A 23,225-nucleotide genomic window follows, 5' to 3' on the forward strand; every position below is an offset into this window, starting at 1 on the left:
CATGTTCTTCTGGGTTCTCGCTCACACCCCCACTGAACAATTTCATCAACTCAACCTTCCGAGATCCTTCAAAGTTAACCGATATTCTGAGCCAGAGAAGTTCAAAAACTCTACATCCGTGTACACATCTAATGTCTGGGTAATGCAGGACACCAAAAAGGACTCATTACGCCTTGGCTCGTGCTCTGGCGGATTTGTCTGAGGCACGAAACCGGATATTAAGCTGAAACCCTTTCTGGCGCCTCATGGTCGTCCTCCTCCTTCTTACTGTAAAACAAACAGAGGTGGTGTCTGTGTGTCTGCAGCTGCAGTGTCTGCTCATGTGCCAAAAAAACATACAACATTTGCTCATTTCTCAGCAAAAACGTCCTCCTATCTGTAGGACACAGCCCACGATTTACAGGACACAGCTTCTACCAGATGAATGGTGAAAAAACCCTGGACATACAGTATACGCAGACAATACACAAAGTGTCTCTAACAATATATTAAGGAAATTTAAGTCAATTTCTGATAAGAAATAAAAAAAAAAAAATACCCAGCAATCCTCAACATGATGTTCTCTCTCTTAGGCTTTGTTTTGTAAAGTGGAGGAAGTTCTTAACTCATCAGTCCTTTCGATCATTTTGTCCCTGCTCTGCCCCTCGGTGCGCTGTAGCTACAAAGTGTGCAGAAGAGCAAGGGGAAGTCCTGCCCTGCGGGATGAACGAGCTTTATTAACCACCTTCACCAGGGCACAGTGGGCAACCTGGGAGCTTAACAGCTCAGTCATCAATATCCCCGTACTACGCTTACACACAGCCAGAGGCCTTATAACGAGAGGACAAAAAAAGAAGAACACTCTTATGTCTCGCTCTCACCCTCTTTTAAGTCTCTCTTTTATCACATCACTCAGCTCAACCTAATCCTACCTCACCCTAGAACATGGGCATGAGGGCTCGCGCACTCTCCCTCGCTCTCTTTTCTGTATATACTGGGTATAAAAAGAGATAAATTAGGGAGTATGAGGTGGATGATTTAAATAAAGACGGGGATAAAAAGCAAAGGATTTGTCTGCGTGGAATATGTAGGGCAGCAGTGCCAGGGGACGGTATCGAAACGGTAGCACAGATGTTGGCATGAACTCGACATACGGGATTCACCGTAGTGGAACGCAAAGGCAAGCAGACAAGAGGGAAGGATTGAAGTGTTTAAAAAAGAAAACATTTAAGCGATCCCGAATTTGGACTAATACAACACGTTATAAACCCTCACAAGACACGTGTCTGCCAGACTCTCCGACTCAGTCTGCGTAGTTTCTATTGTCCTGTCACTGTGATCCCTTAATGCCTCCCAATCAAGCCTGGAATATCTTGAAGGGGGATTTGGCGAGGATGATTTGTGGCTTTAAACACTGCCGGATTTGCATCAGATTCAGAGATTTGAATGTTTAAAGCTGATCCGTGCCACCATATGCCATGACCTCAGCCATACTAAAAGCCTCTAGAACACAGTGTTCTACTCCTCCTGGTTGGGTTTGAGGTTTTACAGGCAAAAGGGAAGCTGTGGAGAAATCTGAACTGATGAATCAGCAATCATGGGGAAATCCAATTGCAACACACTTGGATATTTTAAAGCTTGATCACTGACATTTCCCACCAAACGAGAAACAAGGAACATCTGGAGACAGTTTAAAAAGAACACGATAAGTGTCTCGCCCTAAACAGGTTCATATTGGTGAATAAGTGTCACCCAACATGCGCATAATAATTGGGATGAAGAGTCTTACCGATGCAGTGGTTCAATTCCTAGCCAAATCATAAAAACTGGAATCGAAGGCATCCTTAATCCCAGAGTGCAGAAAAAAAATGTTTGCAGCTGGGATGGTGTCAGATGGTCTTTGATGGTCTGCTGTGGCAACACCCTGACAAGATGAAGCATGGTGGCAAGCTGCAACTCACTGAGCATGTGATCTTGTTTTTAGTGCCGGGATTCCAGTGTTCAAAAGCTATCAGGTGGTCATCAGATGCACTCTCAGGTGCATTTGAAAAAGACTGGCAGAACATGAAGTTCCTGAGAACAATAGAGCAAGCAACAAGTGGAAAGTAAGAATTACTTCCCAAACACTACCAGAACCTCAAACCCTCAAATTGCCCTTCACTTTCTTGTGTTGCAATGGGAGCATGTTGGAATCAAGGCGAGGTATTTGAGCTAAAAGAACCGCAGTTCAAGCTGCTGCCAGCTCACATTTAAACTGAAAGCCCAGGGGCCTTCTAGCGCCAAATGCTACACGATCCCACTTCGAGAAACCTCTATCGACAGGTTTTATTGGCACTTTGCAAAACACGAGCAGAATTCTGGCAGACTGCAACGTGGAACTGTGGATAATTACCCCTTAACCTCGACAATGGGGCAGTGCGGTGCAAGAACACCTGTGGGGATAGAGCGACTTGGCAGAACTAGACAACTACACAAACACCAAGTGCTCACTGTGCAATTGCTCTCTTCCAACTAAAAGGATTAGCTTGGATGTTCAAAGGGAAGCACACGGACTAACGTCCGCAGGGGTCCGGCTGTTTGGAGTAAGTCAGGACAGATTACAGGCAGGACTAACCTCTAGAGGAAGGGCATAACTTAATAGGTTTATTTTATTTATCCGACTAGCTTTTTAAGAGGAACAAGACATGTTTTAGTCATCTTCCAAGGTGATGGAAGATTGATTTCCATTGTTTCTTTTTTTACGAATTTTTAAATAACTGCTTTGAAGTGTTATTCAACTTTAGTCGACTCCCCTCCACACCACCAAACACGCTTTTCCAACGTGCGTTGCTCTTATTGTGATCTGAATCTCTGAATATTTTCTTCACGCTGCACTTTTTTCTACCCTCCATTCCTCATGAGGGTGTGTGTGTGCGCGCAAGCTGACTCCTAAGAAAACCGCAGCTGCGTCGAATCTCTTCATGTGGAAAAGGTCCTGACTTTGTACACATTTCGGTAAACACCATTCCTCCAAATGCCTTTTGGTGGCAGTTAAGAGAAGTTACGCTTCAGCGTGTGTGCACATGAGCGCATGTTTCTGCATTGCAAGTGCCCATGGGATACACAAATTCTGGTAAAACAGTATTAGACCTTTTTCCCTCGATTTGTAAACCATGTCCCTTGAGCATGACAAATGAGAATAAAAAACACAAATATTGCTCAAAGGCTAGAGCCTTCTGCACATTTTGCTTTTATTATTATTTTTTGTTCTCTTCTTAGGGATTGTCAAGCACTTTGTGGGGTGCAAAAAAACAAAACAAAAAAAACATAGTCTGGCCAAACACAGGCCTTTAAAGAGCTTCGCATCGTCATCGTCACCTGCTTTAATCATGTTGTGAAATGGATCTAAAATTGGATTTGTGAACTGTGGAATAAATCTGAAAAGAAATATGGTGGCATGGTCAAGCCAAACAGCTCAGAGGAGAGAGATGCATCCACTGGTACACGCTTATGGTAAAGGTACGCCCTGCGAGCGAGGTGTACATTTAAGTGAGAGACAACAGACCATCCAGAAACATAAGTATGAGCAAGCGTCGGGTGATAAGTGATGATTCACCTTCGCCAGCCAAGGTGAGCACCATTACACAAAAAAACCCCACTAAAGTAAATCAAATGTAACAAGATGTTCGACCCCGTAAACTGGATAATATTTTTGTTTCTTTTTAAACATTCAAGGCGCTGTAGCAAATGCAAAAGAAACAAAAAAACAAACAAAAAACCACACTCATTGTTCATCACCTCAGAAAAAGCAATTAACTTTAAAGAGAAGAAAATTTCTGAGAAGAAAATGGAATAAATACAATATGGAATACAAGATAGATACTTTACAATTATTATGATATGTTAACAGGTATTTAGAGGCCCAGCTGAAACCACTACCTTAAAACTGACAATTAAACAATTAAAATAATTTCTTAAAAGCACCTAATGTAATTATATAAATATTATTCTCAAGATAACTAGTTTAGTTAAGTGCATTTATAAATTCATAAAAAAAAAATAATAATAAAATGAACCAACAAGTGGTTAGGGAGCGTGTCCGACTGAGCAGCAACCAAGGGGGGAAAAACTATAGTATTCGAAATGTCATAATTATTAAAAAACGTTCCTGTGTTTATGATAAACTAGGCGTATGCATTTTTATTTATTTATTCAGTTTTTAATGCGGCATCACATTTTTTCAGGAACAAAACATCGCTCTGGAACTATTCTCGCCATTTAGGCATCATCAGTGCTGATGCTTTTCAGAGCTCACGCTGTCGTCGTGTGACAAATTATTAGTGAATAACCCAGTTTGGAAGACACAAATGCGCAGCATCGTTCTCAAAAACGCATAAAAACGCAATTTTCCATGACATTTATAAGCAACGCTTATTACAGTTGATTATTTAGTCTGAATGCAGCATGTCAATGAGGCAGGCAGCCTCTGATGTGTGCAGCTGTAAACACGCCGTGGGTGGTGTGTGTAAAAGACGGGAGAGCTTGCTACATAAAACCGGGAGGTTTGTGAACATGAAAACATGTATAAAAAAATTAAAAATAAAATAAAAACTATGATTGATGGGTTATTATAAATTGATTTAAGGGAGTCTTTTATAAAGTCTTTTTTTAAACACATAAAATCAACGGCATCTTCATTCCTGTCCGGTGAAATTGCAGGTTGTCTTTTGGAAATGCATTCTGCGTGCTGGTGGGATGTAGAGATCAGAGCAGCGGTCGTGCTCGGTGTTTTTGAAGTGCATGCCAGATGGAAGGATTAGCAAAGGCATGTGAGAAGAAATCACCCCTGGTCAGCAGGACTGTACCGCCAGCACGACAACTGCTCGATGTGAGGAGTGCTCTGGATGAGGAGACGCGAAAGAAGGGAACGCGAAAGAGCGGCAAAGACAAGAGCGTAAAATTCCACGAGAAGGAATAAAATGGATAGTAAGGAGAGGAAGAGGAGGACTAAATGTCTAAATAAAATGTTCACATAAATTTGTAGATGCGACACAAAACTAATGTGCAGCCTTTACACGATGGAGACTGGATATATGTTAGAATCAGAATTCGACAAAATTCTGGGGGGTGGGGGGGTTGAGGGATTGAGGCAGGCCAGTGGATTGGCTGGTTCCAGTTCAAAACAAGGACAGATGCTGCCACACATCTGGCCACGCCTCCTACATTGTTACAAACAGGATGGAAACCACAATGGACCACGCAATACAATATTACTGCAATACTGTGCCAATTCAATTTGTATAGCAATTTTCTAAGTATCACAATTTTTTTTTTTTTTATTTCAGAATTTATTACAATTCTAAAAAAACTTGGCACATGATTCACTCTTGCCACCTGGGATGCTGTGCTGTCTGGGCCAATGTGTAAACAATTTAGAGTGCGTCACCTGTAGGACTACAGAGAAACTGCAATGATACAAACGATTTTGAAGTCGATACATGAAACGCTGTGCAAAACAATTACAGTATGTAACTGAATCGATTTTTATTTCATCTCTACTGGAAACCGTAATCTTTTTCAGGTCGATATTTCTTTTTAAATTATATTTTACACTTACATTTCAGCATTTGGCAAATGTCGTTATCCAGAGCGACTTACAATTTTCTCTCATTATAACCTCCATGTAGTTGAGGCCTAAGGGCAATGTTTAAGGGCCCACCAGGGGCAATTCGGTGGTAGGGGTGGAGTTTCAACTTGGTACTTTCCAGACCATAGTCCAACACCCTATCCACTGAGCTACCCCTACCTATTTTATTGCAACTTTTGTACATTCCATCTCAAAAATTTTACACTAAATTTTCATTAAAAATTTTATCTTTAGTTTAATTGAATTCGTCTAGTGCAATTTTCCTTTTATTGTAGTGAAATCTTTCTATTCTGTTCCATCTTTCCATTTTAGGTCACAGACAGTCTTGTACAATGTAGGTTGTATAGTAATAAAATATCAATTTAATGTATATTGGAAAAATGATTTACTTGATGTTTAGGAAGTAATTTCAAGAGAAACTAGGCACAACCTACCAACATTTCTTGAAACTATTTCCCAAGCTTGTATCAAGAGACACGAAGCGAGGAATATAAAGGAAGCTAAATGAAAAGAAGCGCGGGCTGTACAGAGCCTGCGAGGACAGAAGAGGGGCAACAGACCACCTCATGGGACTCACTAAAATAGAGCTCTCTGCTGTTCGACTGTGAGCAGACTATCAGAATGGCTCGATCAGATTAACAAGTGTTTAAAAAAAATTACACTCTGGGGGTGGTGGGGGGTGGAAAGCTATGTTAACGGCAACGTTAACACAGATGTAGATGATCAATGGTTGTAACCCACTGTCAGCTGCCAAGTGCTGTCTTGTGGTTATTTCTGGTAGGCGGCATGTCCAAGGAGTCAGAACAGATATAGAAGCTGACAGGATGTGCTCGAAATCATGTTATACTTCTGTCCTTCACCTTTCCACAAACTTTAAATACCAAGGGCAGGGCTAAATGGCGAGAAACAACTGAGATGGAACGAGTAGTGTTACGATACAGGCTGTTACTAGCTTAAGGATCAGCAGAATTACGTAGAAGTTCTATAACAGGAAGAGTTTCCTGGAAGGAAACTCAAGTTTTTGGAACAATGTGTCTGAGAAACAGTTCAAAGACATGACGGTGAATTTTCAGTCAGTCAGTCACTGGCTGGGTGTAATTTACCTCCATGTAAACCAGAAAAAACGAGCACAGCCTACGGGATAATGGAGAGGTCGAGCTGAATTACCACACACACACACGCATACGAGGAGAGCTCGAATCTTGACCAGCGGTGAGGAAGCCGACGGACGCCTGGGTTGCACCGATAAAGTGAGTTCGGCTGCCTGAAATCTGGCTCTCGTGTTACGAGAAGCAAACGTCAAAAGGTTAATAGAAACCTCCCTGGTGTTGGATCCAGACTGGTTGGCCTGATCAAAGCGGAAGGTTGAATGCATGCTACTCTGCACTGCTTGCTTTAAGAGGGGAAAAATGGTGGGGAATGGGGGTGAAAAAGGGAAGGAATACACACTGATATAGCATAGCGAGTCTGCTGTCAAACTGTTTAATAATGTGAAGCTGAGGATGAGGGAAAGGAGTCAATGCTTTCATCCTAGCCCTAAACCTTACCGACTCCCAGTGCTCACCAAAGCTAATCAAACATCTGCGCTGAAATCAACTTAATTTTTGTTCAGTTCAGTGTATTTAGTGTTAGATCTCAAATCACTCGGCAACCAAAGTATTTTTCACTCCGACAATAGGAATGATGCCGCCTGTGATCGATTAACTAGTAGAGGACAGTCATTCCCTAATTGCGCTACCGCTCCAGTACCTGTATATTCCGCTACCACAAGAGATGTGTACTAAGAGGCAGGAAATGCAGCGGATGCCAGCTGCCGTAAAAAAGAATAAGAAAGGGGTACTGTTGGTAGTACATTGCAGGGTCGCACAGGGGACCATCTGATCCCCGCTCAACTATTTGGCACAGGTTTTATGCCGGATGCCCTTCCTGACGCAATCCTCCTATTTTTATCTGGGCTTGGGACCAGCAAGGCATCCAGAGGCTGGGGTTTGGCTGGGAATCGAATCCAGGCCTTCCACATGGTAGGCAAGAAACCTACTACCGCAAAACCTTGTTTGAAGGCCCAGGAACCAGCCACTTAGGCGTCCTAATGGCAGTACTGGTGGTTGAATATTTATTTTCGCACTCTTCTCAAAAAACCCCAGGTAGCCATGGGTACCGTCAACACAGCACTGGTCAATGACCGGTTAAACAAAAATAAATAAAGATGCTTATACGTTCTGTTGGCGTGTATAGATGGAGACATCTGAGCATTTGGGTTGTCTGATATCATGTAGAACCAAAAATAACATTTTACTGCTACCGGAATACAGAAACGTCGTCTCTAAAATGTACAACTCACAAAATGCAAGTATTATTATGATGTCAGAAAATAGTAAAAAATAGTTGTTTAAAATGAAATTTATACCTGGGTTGTGCTAAAATAAATAAATATATGTGTAGATGGAGAGGAAGGTTTGTAGATCGTATATCTAAACTGTAAAGTTTATAGAAAAATTTAATTTAAAAAAATTATATATTGTGCTAGATCATATACATTTATTGTTTATTGTATGTAGTAGACAACGTTTTTGCTGACCGGTAATGCTAGTTTATTCCGCTGGCTACCACCGCAGGTATGTTTCAGACCTGTGGGAAACACTGACGTCGCACTACAGAGACTCGAACATTAAAAACCATTTGGCTTCATACAGTTAGTTGAGCGAGGCAACGAATAAAATTATATCAAACAATACAGTAGTGACAACCCAGATGGGGTAACTGATGAACTAGGCGTTAGACCTTTATTGTGAAGCTCCATGGTTACAAGAGAAACCAGGGACTCCAAAGAAATGGGACAATTAGTTAGGAAGGCATGCTCGCAAGCACACACAGCAAGTGGCCAGATGGCATTTTGTTCTCGTTTGTCATACCGGCCTGATAGGAGGCGAATGTGATTATGCGTGTACAAGGAAAAAGGTGTTTATTGGTTACGATGAGCCGGCTGGTCACAACAGGCCTCGGAGCCAGCCTTCAGGCAGAGAGCTGACAGCGAAAATTTGGCTGTCGGGGACATGACGCCCACAGAACCACAACGCCTGTCATACATTACATACCATCTGTCTGTCTCCATAAACCCCTCTCTCCCCTAGTGAGGAGCCTTTTTCCTAACAGACAGATATGAGGACGAACCCTGTGCACGGTTTATAAACCCTCCCCAACAGTAATCCAAACGTGAAGTGCCACCAGCAAAAAAATATACTACTAGTAAGAAAAGCAAGAGAGGAAAAGAGGACAGGGGTAAGAGAAACACAAGCTCAGGGCAAGTGCGCAAGCCTCTCATCCAGTCTGCTGTTGAGAGCCCGAGCTCACGAAGAGCTGCCGTGGGTTGTGAAGCTGCAGTTCTTCTCTTTATTTCTTTCTCCATCCTCTCCCCGAAGCGGTTTGTGGCCTTTCAAGAAAGCAGGGAGAATTTGGCTGACTCACTGGTCCTGCCTTTCAGTAGCAAACAGTCAAAACAAGATGAAACAGAAGGCAAGAGAAGGAGAAGGCAAGGGGGGGAAAAAATAGCAAACCCCTTCAAGCACTCGGTCACAGCTACTATACAAACTCGCCTGCAATGAGCTCTGTGAAGCCTTCAAGAGCCATGGGCGCTTCACATTCCTTCACACAAAAACAGCGACTGACAGCAACAAGTATGGAAGAAAAAGTAAATTCAGCTTGATTACAAGTCCGATTTGAAATGGTCAAAATGTTCTGTCGGACCGCTCGTGTCCTGTGCAATGTGACACCGCGCTAGTCCAGAAACCTCCCGTGACACGGCGGTTTTAATTAGCAGAGCTGAACAGAAAGCACTCGTAGTGGCCTAGATTCGTTAATGAGCCGGTGAAGGTGAAGGCTCCTACTTCAGCCACTCCTCAGGACCTTGATGACGTGCAGAGAAGAAAGAAGAGCGCTCTAAGGAAAAAATCTAATCTAAAGAGCATAATCGTTTCAAGAGTTTAAGACTGCTTCTGCTTCACCAAAAATACCTTCTTTCAGAACATGCTAGTACTCGGGACAGGAATCACCACGGACCGGACAATACGATGTCATGATACCCAGATGCATATTCGATTTGTATTGGGATTCCATTAGCATCATGTTTTTTTTTTAATACCCTGCTTCTTTTCAGAGATATAACCTTAGACCCTGTAGGATTATAGGGGAACTGCAACATTTTAGAATCTCAAATTCAAACATGAGGTTTTCACAATCAAGGAAGTTAGGGTACTTTACTCCAACCACGAGTGATTTATTATTTTTAACTGTGTTCAGGACCCTTTGCAACCCACTCCCCCACTGGCCAGCGTTTATCTTATTTTTCATTATCCGTACCAGGGTACACTTGTGTATTTTCTTGGGTACACTCGGGTACACTTGCGTATTTTCTCTGATACAGAACGGGAATGTATGCACCTAGTTGGTTTGCAAGCGGCCATAAAACAAAGTTAAGAAAAGAATAAGGAAGTCTATCTCAGAGCTATAACTGATATCCATATTTCGTGAGAAAAAAATCAAACGTGACTCTCTCGCACACCTTTCTGCTGCATTAGCATTGGCTGTGTAGGTCAGAGAATTTTGGAACAGAGACTGCACTGATGACATCGCATCCACTTCTGTATTCCGGTACAATTGGCTTCCATTTCTGATTCAATACGTATCCCGAGCCTAAAGTGCCCTGATGTGAAAATGCCCTTGTCATGTGGAAAGGACTCCTATATAGCACTGAATCCGTTTTTAAAAACGAGCTGGGATTTGAATCACACAGAGTAAATATAGCATGTTTGGGTTTGTGTTATGTTCGTAGACTGGGAGGATCAATTGCCCTGACTGTACCAGGCGACTTGATGAAATACGACAGTAAGGAGAGGAGGAAGAGAAGGAGAGGGGGACGACATGCTCTAATAACCTTTTGCTTGTACAGTTTGTGGGTCTGAAACCTCCGAGCTCGATCTGCTTCTTTCCTCATTTTACACAAATGTCCGTCTTTCTGTGTTCCTTTTAAATTCTGTCTCCAGTGTTGTGATGAGCCATCATTCATGCACAGCTGCCTGGCTTCATCATCTCTGTATACACTCGCACAGGGACAAACGGTGGCACTGGAGCGGTACGAGATGGACAGAGAGACCTGGAGGTGACGCCGCGTGTGCGAGAGGTGCTGCAGGGTGACGGAGATGTGCTGTTGTGGGATATGAAGGTTAGCAGTGAGAGGAAAGAAGGTTGTGTTTGTGCATAAAAGGGAAGCAAGATTCAGTAGGATAAAACCACAACCCACACATAAAAGCGTATCTCATCCCCCCTCTCCTCTGTGGCCTCTGCTGCTCTCGGAGTTGAAAAGTTCACAGGGTCTATGGGCTTATTCTCTCTCAATCCTTACAACATTTTACTTCATCCCTTTGAAATGCCTGCTTATGCAGCTGTCTTTGTGCATTTGTGTGCGCGTGTGTGTGTGCATCGAAGAATAAATTGGGCGAATTAAGTCGAATAAAAATTTTTTGGGGGCACGCAAGCTCCGGTGACGACTGTGTTGTTTCCGGAGAAGTGAAACAGAGATTACAAATTTGAACACGCTGCAGGCTGGGACGAAGGAAAGGGGAAAAAAAAGAAAAATCAATCACCAGAAAGCAAACCGAAAGCCACAGAACAAAGGTGCTTTATGAGCTCACAAAAAAACAAACATACACAAACATCCTCTGCTTTAACTCTGTTATTAGGTCCGAGAACAAGCCCGAGCGCCGTGACCTCTTCGTTTGGAAGGAATATTTAATAAAGGCGATTTCACGCCTTTGAATGAGGAGAAGACGGCGTTCATTACGTGAGCAGAGACAGAAAGATTGTCCTGCTGGGTCTTAATCACATTTGCCCCTGCCATGATAACGCCCTTTATCAACCCCTCTTGGTGTTTAAAAAAAAAAAAAAAAAACGTTTTTCTAAGCTAATTAATATGTATAATTCACACTACAGGAGTGTTTGCAATAAAACAGATGTGTGATTTAAATTACTACGCAATTAAAGAAAGTTTTAAATATTTTAATAAAGTAAAACTGGAGTCATTTTTCAACACTACACTTGGACCAAGTTTCTATAAAAGCATTTCTGCATGAACATCAAACAAAATGCAGTAAAATGTTTTGCTATTCTAGCACACACACAAAAAAACTGAGTTGGAGAAGGGAAGAGCAGAGAGCTGAAATAAGGACGGCCCACGGCTATATTTCATGAGGTCAGGTGCCACCTCGGTACACGCTGCGGCCTTCTGTTCGCGGCAGGTCAATGGGCGCCACGGCTGAAAAACTCGGCAGGAGAACGTAAAAAATTTTTTTGCCGTCTTTTATTTATGTTTAAGGTAATTAATAATTTAGGTTCATTCATTTTAGATTGTTGTGGTTTGTCCTTTTAACTCAATTTTTAAATCAAGTTTATTTTATTCTTGTGTAATTTACACTTACACAATACACAATAGCTAATCTTTATTAATACTTTTTATCATTTGTTCTTATTTTAACTTAAGGTTGTTTTTATATTTTTATTTAGTCTCTCTCGTTCTTATTTTTTCACACGTTAGTTTTCTTTATTAATTCTTGCCTTCATTTGTTTTATTTTTGTCTTATGTTCCTTGCTTTATTTTTTTTCTTTTATTTAATTTTAACTATAGGTTGTGATTTTATATTTTTATTTTATTTAAGTTTTTTACCTTAGCTTTTCTTTATTAATTTAAAAGTTTTTTTATTGATACTTGCCTTCATTTGTTTTATTTAGCTTTTTTTTAAATCATATTTGTTTTCAAGTTTTCTTTTATTCAATTCAATTTCTTTTAGCCAAATTTACTTTAAGTTTCTTTTAGCTGCTTTAAAAAAATAAATAAATTAAATAAAAAAAAAAACATTTAACTTTATTTTTATGCCATATGTCTGCCATTTGTCCTTTAGGAGAACTCTGGATTAAAATCTGACCTGCATGCATAATCAAACTTTTTATTATTTTTTTTTAAACCAGATGATGCGACTCGGGCACAGTGGTCACAGCGATGAACAAGTGTCACAAGTCATAATGTGGTCCAGGTCCTAAAATCATTACACACACTCAAGCGGGTGACCCTGAGGATGGTCTGTCCCCGGCTTGTACCCGAGTGGAGTAAAAGTTAAAAAAAAAAAAAAATTAAAAAGCGCTTCGTGTCGACACCTCGGTTGAAACGTTCTGACCCGACCGCGGCCCGATCAGAATTAAAGGTGACTATTATCCATGTAAACACTCGATCTGATTGTTTCTCCCCTGCTGGAACAAACATACTCTTTCTGAGCATTTCTGCCCCACGTTGGGGTAATTTAAGGTGCCTTAAGTTTCCATGAAGGAATTTCCACTTTAATTCCTGAGCAGTAAACTCTCTGAAAACAAGCAAAAATCTTTTCTTTCAGCTTTCATTCCATCTGCAGTTTTTTGTTTCATACGCAGTAAAGCATTTAACCAATCACAGACAGGACTGAATTCTTGAAGCCAATCGTAACGCAGGAGGCGGGATTCAGAGATCAGAAAAGGTAGGAGGCGTGACTGAACCTCAAAGTCAGAAACAAACTTCTCAATTTCCTCTTACTGCTACATTTCTTTCAGAAGAAAAAAAAAAAAAAAAAACACTTTGATTAAATGATCCGTGTGTGTAAACGCACATCTTATCAGATCAGCTTCCGGAGTCTTTAATCTTAGAATGATTTGAATCAGGAATTCGTCAGCTGTTGGGGTTCTTGGTGGATCTTTGAGCCGTAAGACGTTAAGGGCAAATCTGCCCCCAGTGTCGCCCCTGAATATAAAATTTAGTGTCTACTAACAGAAAATAGAGATCATGTAAGGATGGAGAAGTGAGATGAAAAAGTTTTTTTTTTTATTGTAAAGTAATATGATGGAAACATAGTTTAACTGTAAAAAAAAAAAAAAAAAAAGTTAAACTAATGTTAAACATATACAGGTCTAGCATGCTGTAACTTTTTGTAATAATTATTAAATAATATTTTATGGTGTACACAGTATGAGCGATAAGGTATATGTGCTTTATCTAAAAGGTAGGCTAATGTCTACTACTGTAGAGTAACAAGTAATTAGATTGTTTCCCCCATGTGATTCTTACAGATTAACGCAATAAAAATAAATAAATAAATACAAACAAACAGAATGGTACTGACCGCCGGCACTAGGAGCTTCTTCACCTCCTCCACGGCTCTCCTCATCTTGATCTCGGCTCGCGCCTGCGTGTCCTCCACCGTAATGAGAACGTGCAGGTCCTCGTTCAGGTGCTCCCAGTTCGGCTTGCCTCGGTTCTGCTCCTCCTGAAACGCATAGAAGAAAACGTTGTGAGACTGCGGAAAAGTGGCATGGGAGAACTCAAACCCACGCTGCGCGTGAATCAGCGCACGCATGAGTCAGATGAGAATAAGCCAGAGCCGTATGGCAGGGAGGGGACGACGAGAGCGACAGACTGGATGGTATTCGCTTTTTAGGTCTGATGGAACTCGTGCTTTTCTGGTCAGAATTCTGTTTTTATGCTCATCCTCTCCGTGCTGAAACTTTCGTTCAAATTGCATATTGTGTATTATTTGAGACATTAGCGAGGTCAAACTCCTTCAAAAAAATATAAAATATTCTCCATTTGCCTAAACAGGAAGTGAAAAAAAAATCATCTTGCATCTGTTGAACAAGATAGTCAGAAGTAGCCGAGAGCTTTAGTAGTAGTCATTTTAATTAAGGGAGGGGGCAAGTGGGCGGGGCTTTTAGAAGTTGCATGCTAATATTTAAGGTCAAAACACCCAGATTTATTTTTAGCAAAACGAGTTAAGGTGCCTTGCACCTCCAGGGTCTGGGTTCGATTCCTGGCCAGGCTCGATTCCAGTCTCTCTGTGATAGGTCTGGGTACCCCGGTTTCCTCCCACAGCCCAAAGACATGCAGGCCAAATTGTCCAGTATCATAATAACATTGGTATGTTCCCATTAACTGCATGTGCCCGCTGTCTTTCTGGTGCTCCCGGGTTGCATGGTGCAGGGCGCTTGGGCCCGCTTATCCTTGCTTGCAACTATATTTATGGGTATAATTATTAGTTAATAAACATAAGGGATCGGAATCACCAAGGGCGACTCGATACCTCGGTGCCAGTTCGATCCATGTTATGAAGTATTATGATTTTTAGCCGATATTTGGAATTCTAAACAAACTAAGGAAATAATTCGCTGCTACACAGGATGCTGTGCTGCCTGCTGGTGTGTGTCGGATTATAGAGGACCTGCAACGTTTTACTTACTTAAATACAAACGTATTTAAATAAAAAAATTAATAAATTGAATTCTGGAGGTAATCAGATTGGAGGCGTCAAATCTTTGTCATTTAATCTCCTATAGAACTCCTAAAGGTCACTTTACCTTTGAAATGTGTTTAACCACAAAACACACGATTGTACTCGTGAAAACCTTCTGTCTCATAGGGTTTGACAAATGTCTGTAATCGTACACACTCCGCTCACGCTCTCTCTTACACACACACACAACAAAGCCATTTACTCGGACCAGGAGGAGGTATCAATATCTCCAGCAACAAGAGCGAGAGAAAGAGAGAGAGAGAAAGAGAGAGAGAGAGAGAGAGAGAAAGAGAGAGAGCGATGCTCACACACACACACACACACACCACAGTCTCACTGCTGATAGACCACATTGTTCATAGGCAGAAAAGTCACAGACCGACACTGCCTGGGATACAGACAGAGACAAGTCACAGACATGGAGACAGTTACAGACAGATAAGACTCAGACAGACCGGATGACACACAGACGAGTCAAAAACACAGACGGGCGGGAGTCAAAGCTAGACGGCGAGACACAGGCGCAGGTCAAAGACGGAGACATAGCACATCAGGGACGGACAAAAAGACAGAAATAATTAATAGATGGAGAAAGATGCAAATCAACGTCTGTAATGTGTTCACGTGACTCATGCACGTGTGATCCGCTTGATAATGTCACCGTGTCAAATCTTAACGAGTAAATAACAACATCACTCCTTATCACCAGCAGTCCTTCAGATGGTCAGTGCCGATTAATTCCATTACTGTTTAAATTAATGCCCCCCCTTCCCCACCAGTCTCTGTCTCTCCCTGTCTCTGTAAACAAGGCGTCTGATTGTAGAGAGCGCATTGTGGGACTCGGCAGGGGAGTTGCACCTGACACGCTTCCCGATTCACGGCGCGAGCGCCGAACAACAGAGTCAGCCCTCCCTCCATCCCTCATTGACACAGACACTGTTACCATGGCGACGCTCTCTAAACATCCCTCCCCTGCGCTGCTCCGTCCTGGGGACGGTGGTGTAGCTCGACGAAGTACACGCCTCACCTGCGCTGGAAGGGCGTGTGGGGGGGGAGGGGGGCACTCCACATGTGAGGAGAAGTGAGAGGATGTGGTTGATGAGTAAGTAGGCAAAACACACACACACACACACACACACACACACAGAGAGCAGACACTCATTAAACACTCCCACACTAAACATCCTATTTCTGTCCAAACTGTCGTCACCAGCAGTCTATCCTGAACACGGAGAAGCGGCGAAGCCCACACACAAATCATTATCATTCCACTGGTCTATTTCTGCACCGAATTAAAGCTGGGAGCTCCGCATATCTGAGGAGACGTCACATCACACGATGGGGATGAGAGAGAGAGAGAGAGAGAGAGAGAGATAGGAAAAGGGACAGAAAAAGCAGAAAGATACAGAGACTGGCAGAGTCAGAGAAAACAGACAGACTACGAGAGGCAAAAAGAGACAGTGACTCAGAGGCTGAGAGTCAGGAAGAGAGTCATAGTAAGAGAAAAGAGGCAGAAGGAGAAAAAGAGAAGTATGTAAATGTGGACAGAACAAAGAAGAAACACGCGAGAGACAGAATATCAAAAAGAGCGAGAAAATGAGAGACGCAAAGACAGAGAGCCAGACAGAGCAACAGAGAGGGACAGAGAGACTTGGAGAGCTACAGAGAGAGAGAGAGAAGAAGAGAGAAAGAGCATTAGAGGCATAAGGAAAGTCAGAGAGGAGACAAGACAGAGTGACAGAAAAAGGAAAAGACAGACTGATTGAAAGTCAGAGAGAAAGAGCCAAATAAAGAGGAGAGAAAGAGAGAGACACGACAGATGAGAAAAAGATGGAGCAAAATGAGACAGACAGTAAAGCGAGACTGTGTGTGTGTGTGTGTGTTTAAGTTGATCTCTGCTGTGTTTCCTCAGATCGGAGCTGCAGTTGATCAGACAGAGGAGCGACGCACAATGACCGGTTATTATCCTGAGCGGGTCTGTCCTGCCCCATTCTATTACATCTGCTCATGTGTGGATCACCAGCACACACACAGACACACACAGACACACACAGACACACACAGACACACACAGACACACACAGACACACACAGACACACACAGACACACACAGACACACACAGACACACACAGACACACACAGCTTGTTTATTTTCAGTAGCGATGATGATGAGCGTCTCACCTTCTTTTTGTCCCTCATGGAGCTCTTTCCTCGGACCATGATCTTGCAGCCCGTTTCCGCCTCCAGCTGCTTCGCCGTGAGACCTCGTGGCCCCAGAATCCGGCCTACGAAATTATACTGCAAAAAAAGAGAGAGAGAGAAAGAGAGAGTGAGTATTGAATAGGGAAGGTTTGGGGGGAGGGGGGGTTGATATTCTTAGAAAACAGGATATTGCATTGCGCACAAGGCTGCACTCTAAATATTGGAGGAAATGCAATCTCTTTGCTTTCATATCAAATCCGTTAAAGCCAGCAAGCGCAGCGTTCCTGCGCCGCACTTCTGCTGACTACAGAGCAAAACACGGCGCAAAAAAACAACACGACAGGTGATTCCAGCGCTCGGCGAGACGGCTCGACATGGCGAGGACGCGGTCAGTCATTTTACTCTGTCTCAGTGAAAAGGTAAATGTAATGCCAAAAAAAATTTTTTTTTTAAACTGCCTGTACCTGTAGCGGTGATGTACATCAGGGATGACAGTCAGTTTAATGTTAAGAAAACATAACAGAGAAAAAAAATCTATATTAAATCCGGTTTAAGAGGAGAGATGGAAATAAAAAACAAGATTCATCTGGTACGTTTTCGTGAGTGTGTGCCGACTGCATCCACAGATTCCTGGTTGACCCGAATGTGACCCGGATGCCTCAAAGTGCTAAATATCACACGTTCTGAGATACTTTTCTGCTCAGCCTGTTTTCAGAGAGTAATTATGAGAGTTATGATTTGCCGTCCTGTCAGGGAGAACCAGTCTGGGAAAATATTTCTCAAATCACCAAGACGCTTCACGCTGAGGAACCACACACATGATGCATGTTCTGGAACCCGAACATCTGGAACCACAACCTAGCACCTGACTGTACCTAAATGAAACCAGCACCTAACCCTAGCAACACCACACTAGCACCTAGATACACCAACACCTAAAGGTAACCTGAACGAATACCAACTGAACAACTAGCACCAAAGTGGCACCTGAACAAATGGCACCAAAACCCAGGGACAAACTTTTCTTTTGCGCAGTTTGAAACAATCTGGCACGTGACCCACTGGAACCAAACTAGCACCAAATACCAACTATTGTTTTGACAGACACGAGTTGGGTGGTTTACATTCTCAGATTGTTCTACTTAGCACCATCAACAACCGACATCCAGCAAGTCCCTAAAGAGTAATTTACCCCGACCCCTCCGAGCCCATGTTCCCTGTCGCACGACATCATCGAAACCTGCACAGCAAACGACCCTAGACTCAGGAGATGAGGTACAACAAACACCACGTACTGCACGAATTATTATCGAACGTTATTCCACATCATATCAATATACACGAAACACATCAAAGGCTGTACACGAGATTTCCCTGATGAGTGACACGGCGTTAATATTACACTAATCCCCCGAGATTAAAATCTAACCCTGGAGCGATGCACGCCTACGGAGAAATCACCACCGTCATCAAACAACGCATCTGTCTGAAGCTTTGTTTTTATTCCTGTGAGCAAGTGAGTGTCAGCTCATTATGATTTAACAGCTCACGCTAACGTTCCCCTGAACGCACAGGCTCGGGCAAGACGAGTGTGTGTGTGTGTGAGTGTGTGTGAGTGTGAGTGTGAGTGTGTGTGTGTGTGCGGTTACACAGTCTGAACGAGCAAAAGAACCGAAAGGTCAGGTGAAGGAACCGACTATCGGGCAAGATGGAGAGATGGCGCACTAGTCCTAAAGATGGCAGTCAGATGAACAATACACACATTTTTGGTTTGTTTGTTTTTTGAAAATCCATGTGCACCAGGTGGACAGTCGCACCTCACTGTCGAGCCGCTCTTTTTCTCTGCAGCTCTCAGTATGACAACTGCTACCGTCAGTGGAATTAAAAGATACGGTAAGCACCGGTTTTCTGCTTTAACTGCTCAGATATGGGATGGGTGCAGAAGCAGCTCAAGTGTGTGTGTGTGTGTGTGTGTGTGTGTGTGTGAGAGAGGGGTCAGAGTCGCGTAATGCACTGTGTGTCCCGAGCCCAGAGGAGCTGTCTGTTCAGATCACATTTACAAAGTCTGAAACACACGCGCGCAGAGCCACCTGCCGAAGGGGATGATGACATCAGCAGCGTGAGGCGCACGCGAGGAACGAGGAGCCGACGGCGTCGCCGGAGCAGGTGTAGCGACTTTGAGAGAAGAAGGGAGCAGCGCACTCTCACTCATTTGCTGTTTATTTAACCACACACGCACATACACACACACACACACACACACTCATCAAAATGGAAATTACGGTTTATATATTTCCAGGGTTTTCTGTGTTTTTTTTGTTTTTTTTTTACATTTTATCCTAGACTGCCCACCACCACCCCTCCCCGCGCCGCTAGACTCCATATCATCCTCAATGCTAATGAACTGTGCGTGCCCGTGTGTGTGTGTGTGTGAGAGATGTTGATTGGACATGACAAAGCAGGGCTCTAATGCACTGGGAGAAACTGCTCACTTCGAACCCTGAAAGCAGGCAGTAATTACAGCCAGAAGGGGACGCCAACACTTTTGCACAAAAATTTATCAGAAAAAGAGCTAGATCATGACACTTATTGTTTAGGAACGCAACTTCGTGCTAACAGAAGCTAACGTTGCATAAAGGTTACAGCAGTCACCGCAAACATGGGAGCAAAGTTAAGTAAAGGTTTAAAGTCCAAGCGTGCGAACAGGCAGCCATGACTATGAGGGGCGGGGCTTAGAACGTGTGGTCCAGAGAGACAATAGAGTATTTGGGTAAAGGACTAGGACTTGGCATTTCCGACCTCTGAAAGTCAGGCTGGTTTCCCCAATTCCAGGAGACCGACTCCAGACCTGGTGCGGTGTGTGTGGACACGACGTTCACTTGTTTATTTCTCTTAAAGCGCGAGTCAATATGTCCGTTTAACCCAAAGCAGCACGCCTGAGTACACAAGACTGATTTCGAAAGCAGCAGTGTGTGCGCGTGTGTGTGTGTGCGCATGTCTGTGTTCGAGTGTATGTGTGTGCTCCCCCACTGTGAGGAAGGGCAGCCTCTGAGCGAGGCCACGGGGAAGCACAACAGCACGAGGCTAAAGAGCAGGGCAGAGAGAGCAGCGCGCTCAGAGCTCATGGCTAAACATAGGACAGAGATCGATGACGCTCTTTAATACGTCTCCTCTCAGTCCATGTTCTCAAATACCTGCAGTCACTGCGTCCCAGCGTCGTTCCCTGAACAGCATGGACAAATGCCCGCGTCCTGCTTAACTCGAGACACCCTGCAGTGCTCGGAGCGTCCAGGATCGTCTCCTCAAACAGCGCAGGCTAGTTTAAAGTCATTGCTCAAGTCAATCCAGGTAAAAGAATTCAGATAAGGACTGGCCGAACCATCAGGATGCTTGTTTGATTCTTACCAGGTATAAAGATCTGCATTAAATCCGACTCTACCCCCTAGATTTCTGATTTGAGGAGGGGAACTAAGGAGAGGTACGTGAATTGGCTCAGACTTCACACCCTGTTTTTGATCTGAATAAGTAAGAGCACTTTCACACTAGGTACAGTTGATTTGTACCCTAACCAGGAACGATTGCTTTGTCCTCCACCGCTCGCATTATTTTTGTACATGTATATTTATGCCCTCCGATACAGCTGGTGGCAGTATGCACCTACTGATGACGTCGCGTCTAAACAGAGATCCATTTCCGTTCTCAGGTACGACTGCTTACTTATCTGATTTGATCTGTACCCGAGTGTGCGGTATCTTTCTCGAAATCCACCTCTTCAAGTAGACTCAGGCGATTGTGTTTACACTGATCCAAATCTATCCGGAAAAAAATTCCGTACCCCCCGACATGAAAACACATCAGGGGCTCTCTATTAAGTTTAATTCTTTCCCCTAGAAATCTGGTTCGATTCTGCCCAAGAAGGAACATCTGGATCAGTTCAGAATTCACCCGACTAAGTGCCTCTGGATCAAGTCCGACTATACCCCCTGGACTTTTGGTATGAAGATGCAGATCAAGCCAGAGTACATTCTATGGACTTTTGATTCTACTCCACTCAGGTTAGATAATATTTGGGATTTGACTCTAAGCACAGAAGGGTCCGAATCCGTCCCTGTTCAATTGAAGTTTGATTCTGCAGTGAGAGGAACTTGGAAATGCTGGGCAAGAACGTGGTAACTTTTTCAACAACCTCGACATAATTCATTACTTCAACATTAGGTAAAGCTTTATAATCCAAGGCAATCAAAATCTGAGAATGAGCAAACACGTTGACCAGTGGGCTAGTGAGATTTATTATGCTTACCAATATCTATTTAACTGTCGAGCTTGATTAAAAAAAAAAAAACAATCCCTCTATACTTAGAAACTGAAAAGTGGGGTCAGTCAGTCTGCAGCTCATATATAGTTTCTAGTCTAGGAATTCTATTCTGTGCGTTAAAAGGAAACCCATAGCAGTCTGTTTTTCCAAGCTCCAGCATCCGTCCTCTCGATCCACTCTCCACTGTTTTCACTAAACGATGACAGATCATACCAAGACAGATCATTAGATCGACTCGAGAGTCGGGAGTGACTTGCTGCGCTCCTAAAAATAAAGATAAAGTGGACACACAAACACTTGAGACAGGGACAGGCTTAAAGTCACAACTAAATGGGTTTTTGTTTATTATCAGCTTAGAGTAGCCAGGAGGTACGAGTGTGCGCGCGCCATGCTGATGCAGAAGAACACATAAGTAGGAAAATCATATTTTAAGCAGTTTTTATCTAAAACTGAGAGGACTTTTTCACTTGTCCAAAAAATATGGTAGTCAATTTTTCTCCCTTTTAAAAAAAATTCCCTCTCCGGTCGGATCGCTCCTCTCCATCATGAAGCTTTCAAATCAGCGTCCCTGCTCACTCCATCACGCACCCCCACCCTCTCTCTCTTTCCTGCCGGTACTGCGTTTCTTGCGAGATCTTTCTGACCTGCTGCATGCCAGAGGTTTCACGCCAACACGGCAAGCGCTAACATAAAAAAAAACCCTCTCGCTTGCTAGGACGACATGCGACAAAAATTGCACAAAAGAAGTAAGGAACAGGGTGAAGAGGTGACACTATTGAGTGATGAAGCTAATTAGTAATTAACCCAAGCTAAGTGAGTAATAGAGTGGCCTGACTCGGAGAGATGGAGACTTTAAGACTGGGGGAAACGCCAGAACCATGACGAGGAAACTCATGGATTATTTTTGGGTAAATGAATCATCGGTTCTTCTTTTATTTTTCTTTCCTCCAAAAGTTTGACAGAAAAGCAGCCGTCATTGGCTGATTGTCAGGACGAACAATAGTCCTGTCTTTTGAATCCTACACTACACTAGAGCTGTTTTACAGTTGGCAAGATTTAGACTTTTATTTTTTTATTTACCAGAGCATTTTATACAGAGATTTTAGGTAAAAGTGTGTAACAGCTAATGACTTGTTCATTCATAACTTTTCCCCGTGTCAGCACTTTAAAACAGTCAAAACACAAAAGTCCTCAGGATGTGTAGTTTACACGTTTCTCAATATCTTATTCTTCTTCTTTTTTTTTAACAAATAGAACTACGCTCGTCTTTATAGCTTCGTTAAGACCAAATGTTAGCTCTGACTCGTCTGACAGAACATTACACGCAGCTAAAAACAGAAATTAAGATGAGTTCCAGGTTTTAAGTTACGCCTCCTGACACGAGGGTTGTCCAATAATCATTTCATACTTTTAATTCTGCAAAAACTGCTCCAGATTCCAAAGTGAATTCCTTCATAATTCCAGAAAGGACAAAATGATTCCTGGAAGAAAAAAAAATGGAAACCTGGAATGGAATGGAAAGAGATTCTTTACATATATTAAAAGTTTTACTTTTACTCCTCCTCCAGAGGAGGAGATAGACGTCTGAAAAAACAAAGGCTCTACGTCTTCCAGGAATAGTAATAAAAAAATAAAATAAAAAAATCGCATTAGCCGCATCTTTTACGAGCCGAGCGTCTGCATGGAAGATCATTTCTAAAAATCTAAAGATCATTTGATCTCTGAATAATTTATTTATTTGT

The 23,225-nt window shown here is 42.8% G+C and overlaps 1 protein-coding gene across 4 annotated transcripts in view; it reads right to left on the reverse strand.

The window, feature by feature from the left end:
• qkia (QKI, KH domain containing, RNA binding a) overlaps positions 1-23,225 on the reverse strand; it is a 65,918-nt gene that overhangs the window by 18,110 nt on the left and 24,583 nt on the right. For all 4 annotated transcript variants that reach the window (XM_053509363.1, XM_053509361.1, XM_053509362.1 and 1 more), the window contains exons 3-4: positions 17,148-17,264; positions 13,801-13,944 (exon numbers count right to left, since the gene is read on the reverse strand). In XM_053509363.1, the coding sequence (XP_053365338.1) occupies positions 13,801-13,944; positions 17,148-17,264 (261 nt within the window). The remainder of the gene's footprint in view (positions 1-13,800; positions 13,945-17,147; positions 17,265-23,225) is intronic.

The sequence above is a fragment of the Clarias gariepinus genome, chromosome 13, assembly GCF_024256425.1.
Source record: "Clarias gariepinus isolate MV-2021 ecotype Netherlands chromosome 13, CGAR_prim_01v2, whole genome shotgun sequence".
NCBI classification, from domain to species: Eukaryota; Metazoa; Chordata; class Actinopteri; order Siluriformes; family Clariidae; genus Clarias; species Clarias gariepinus.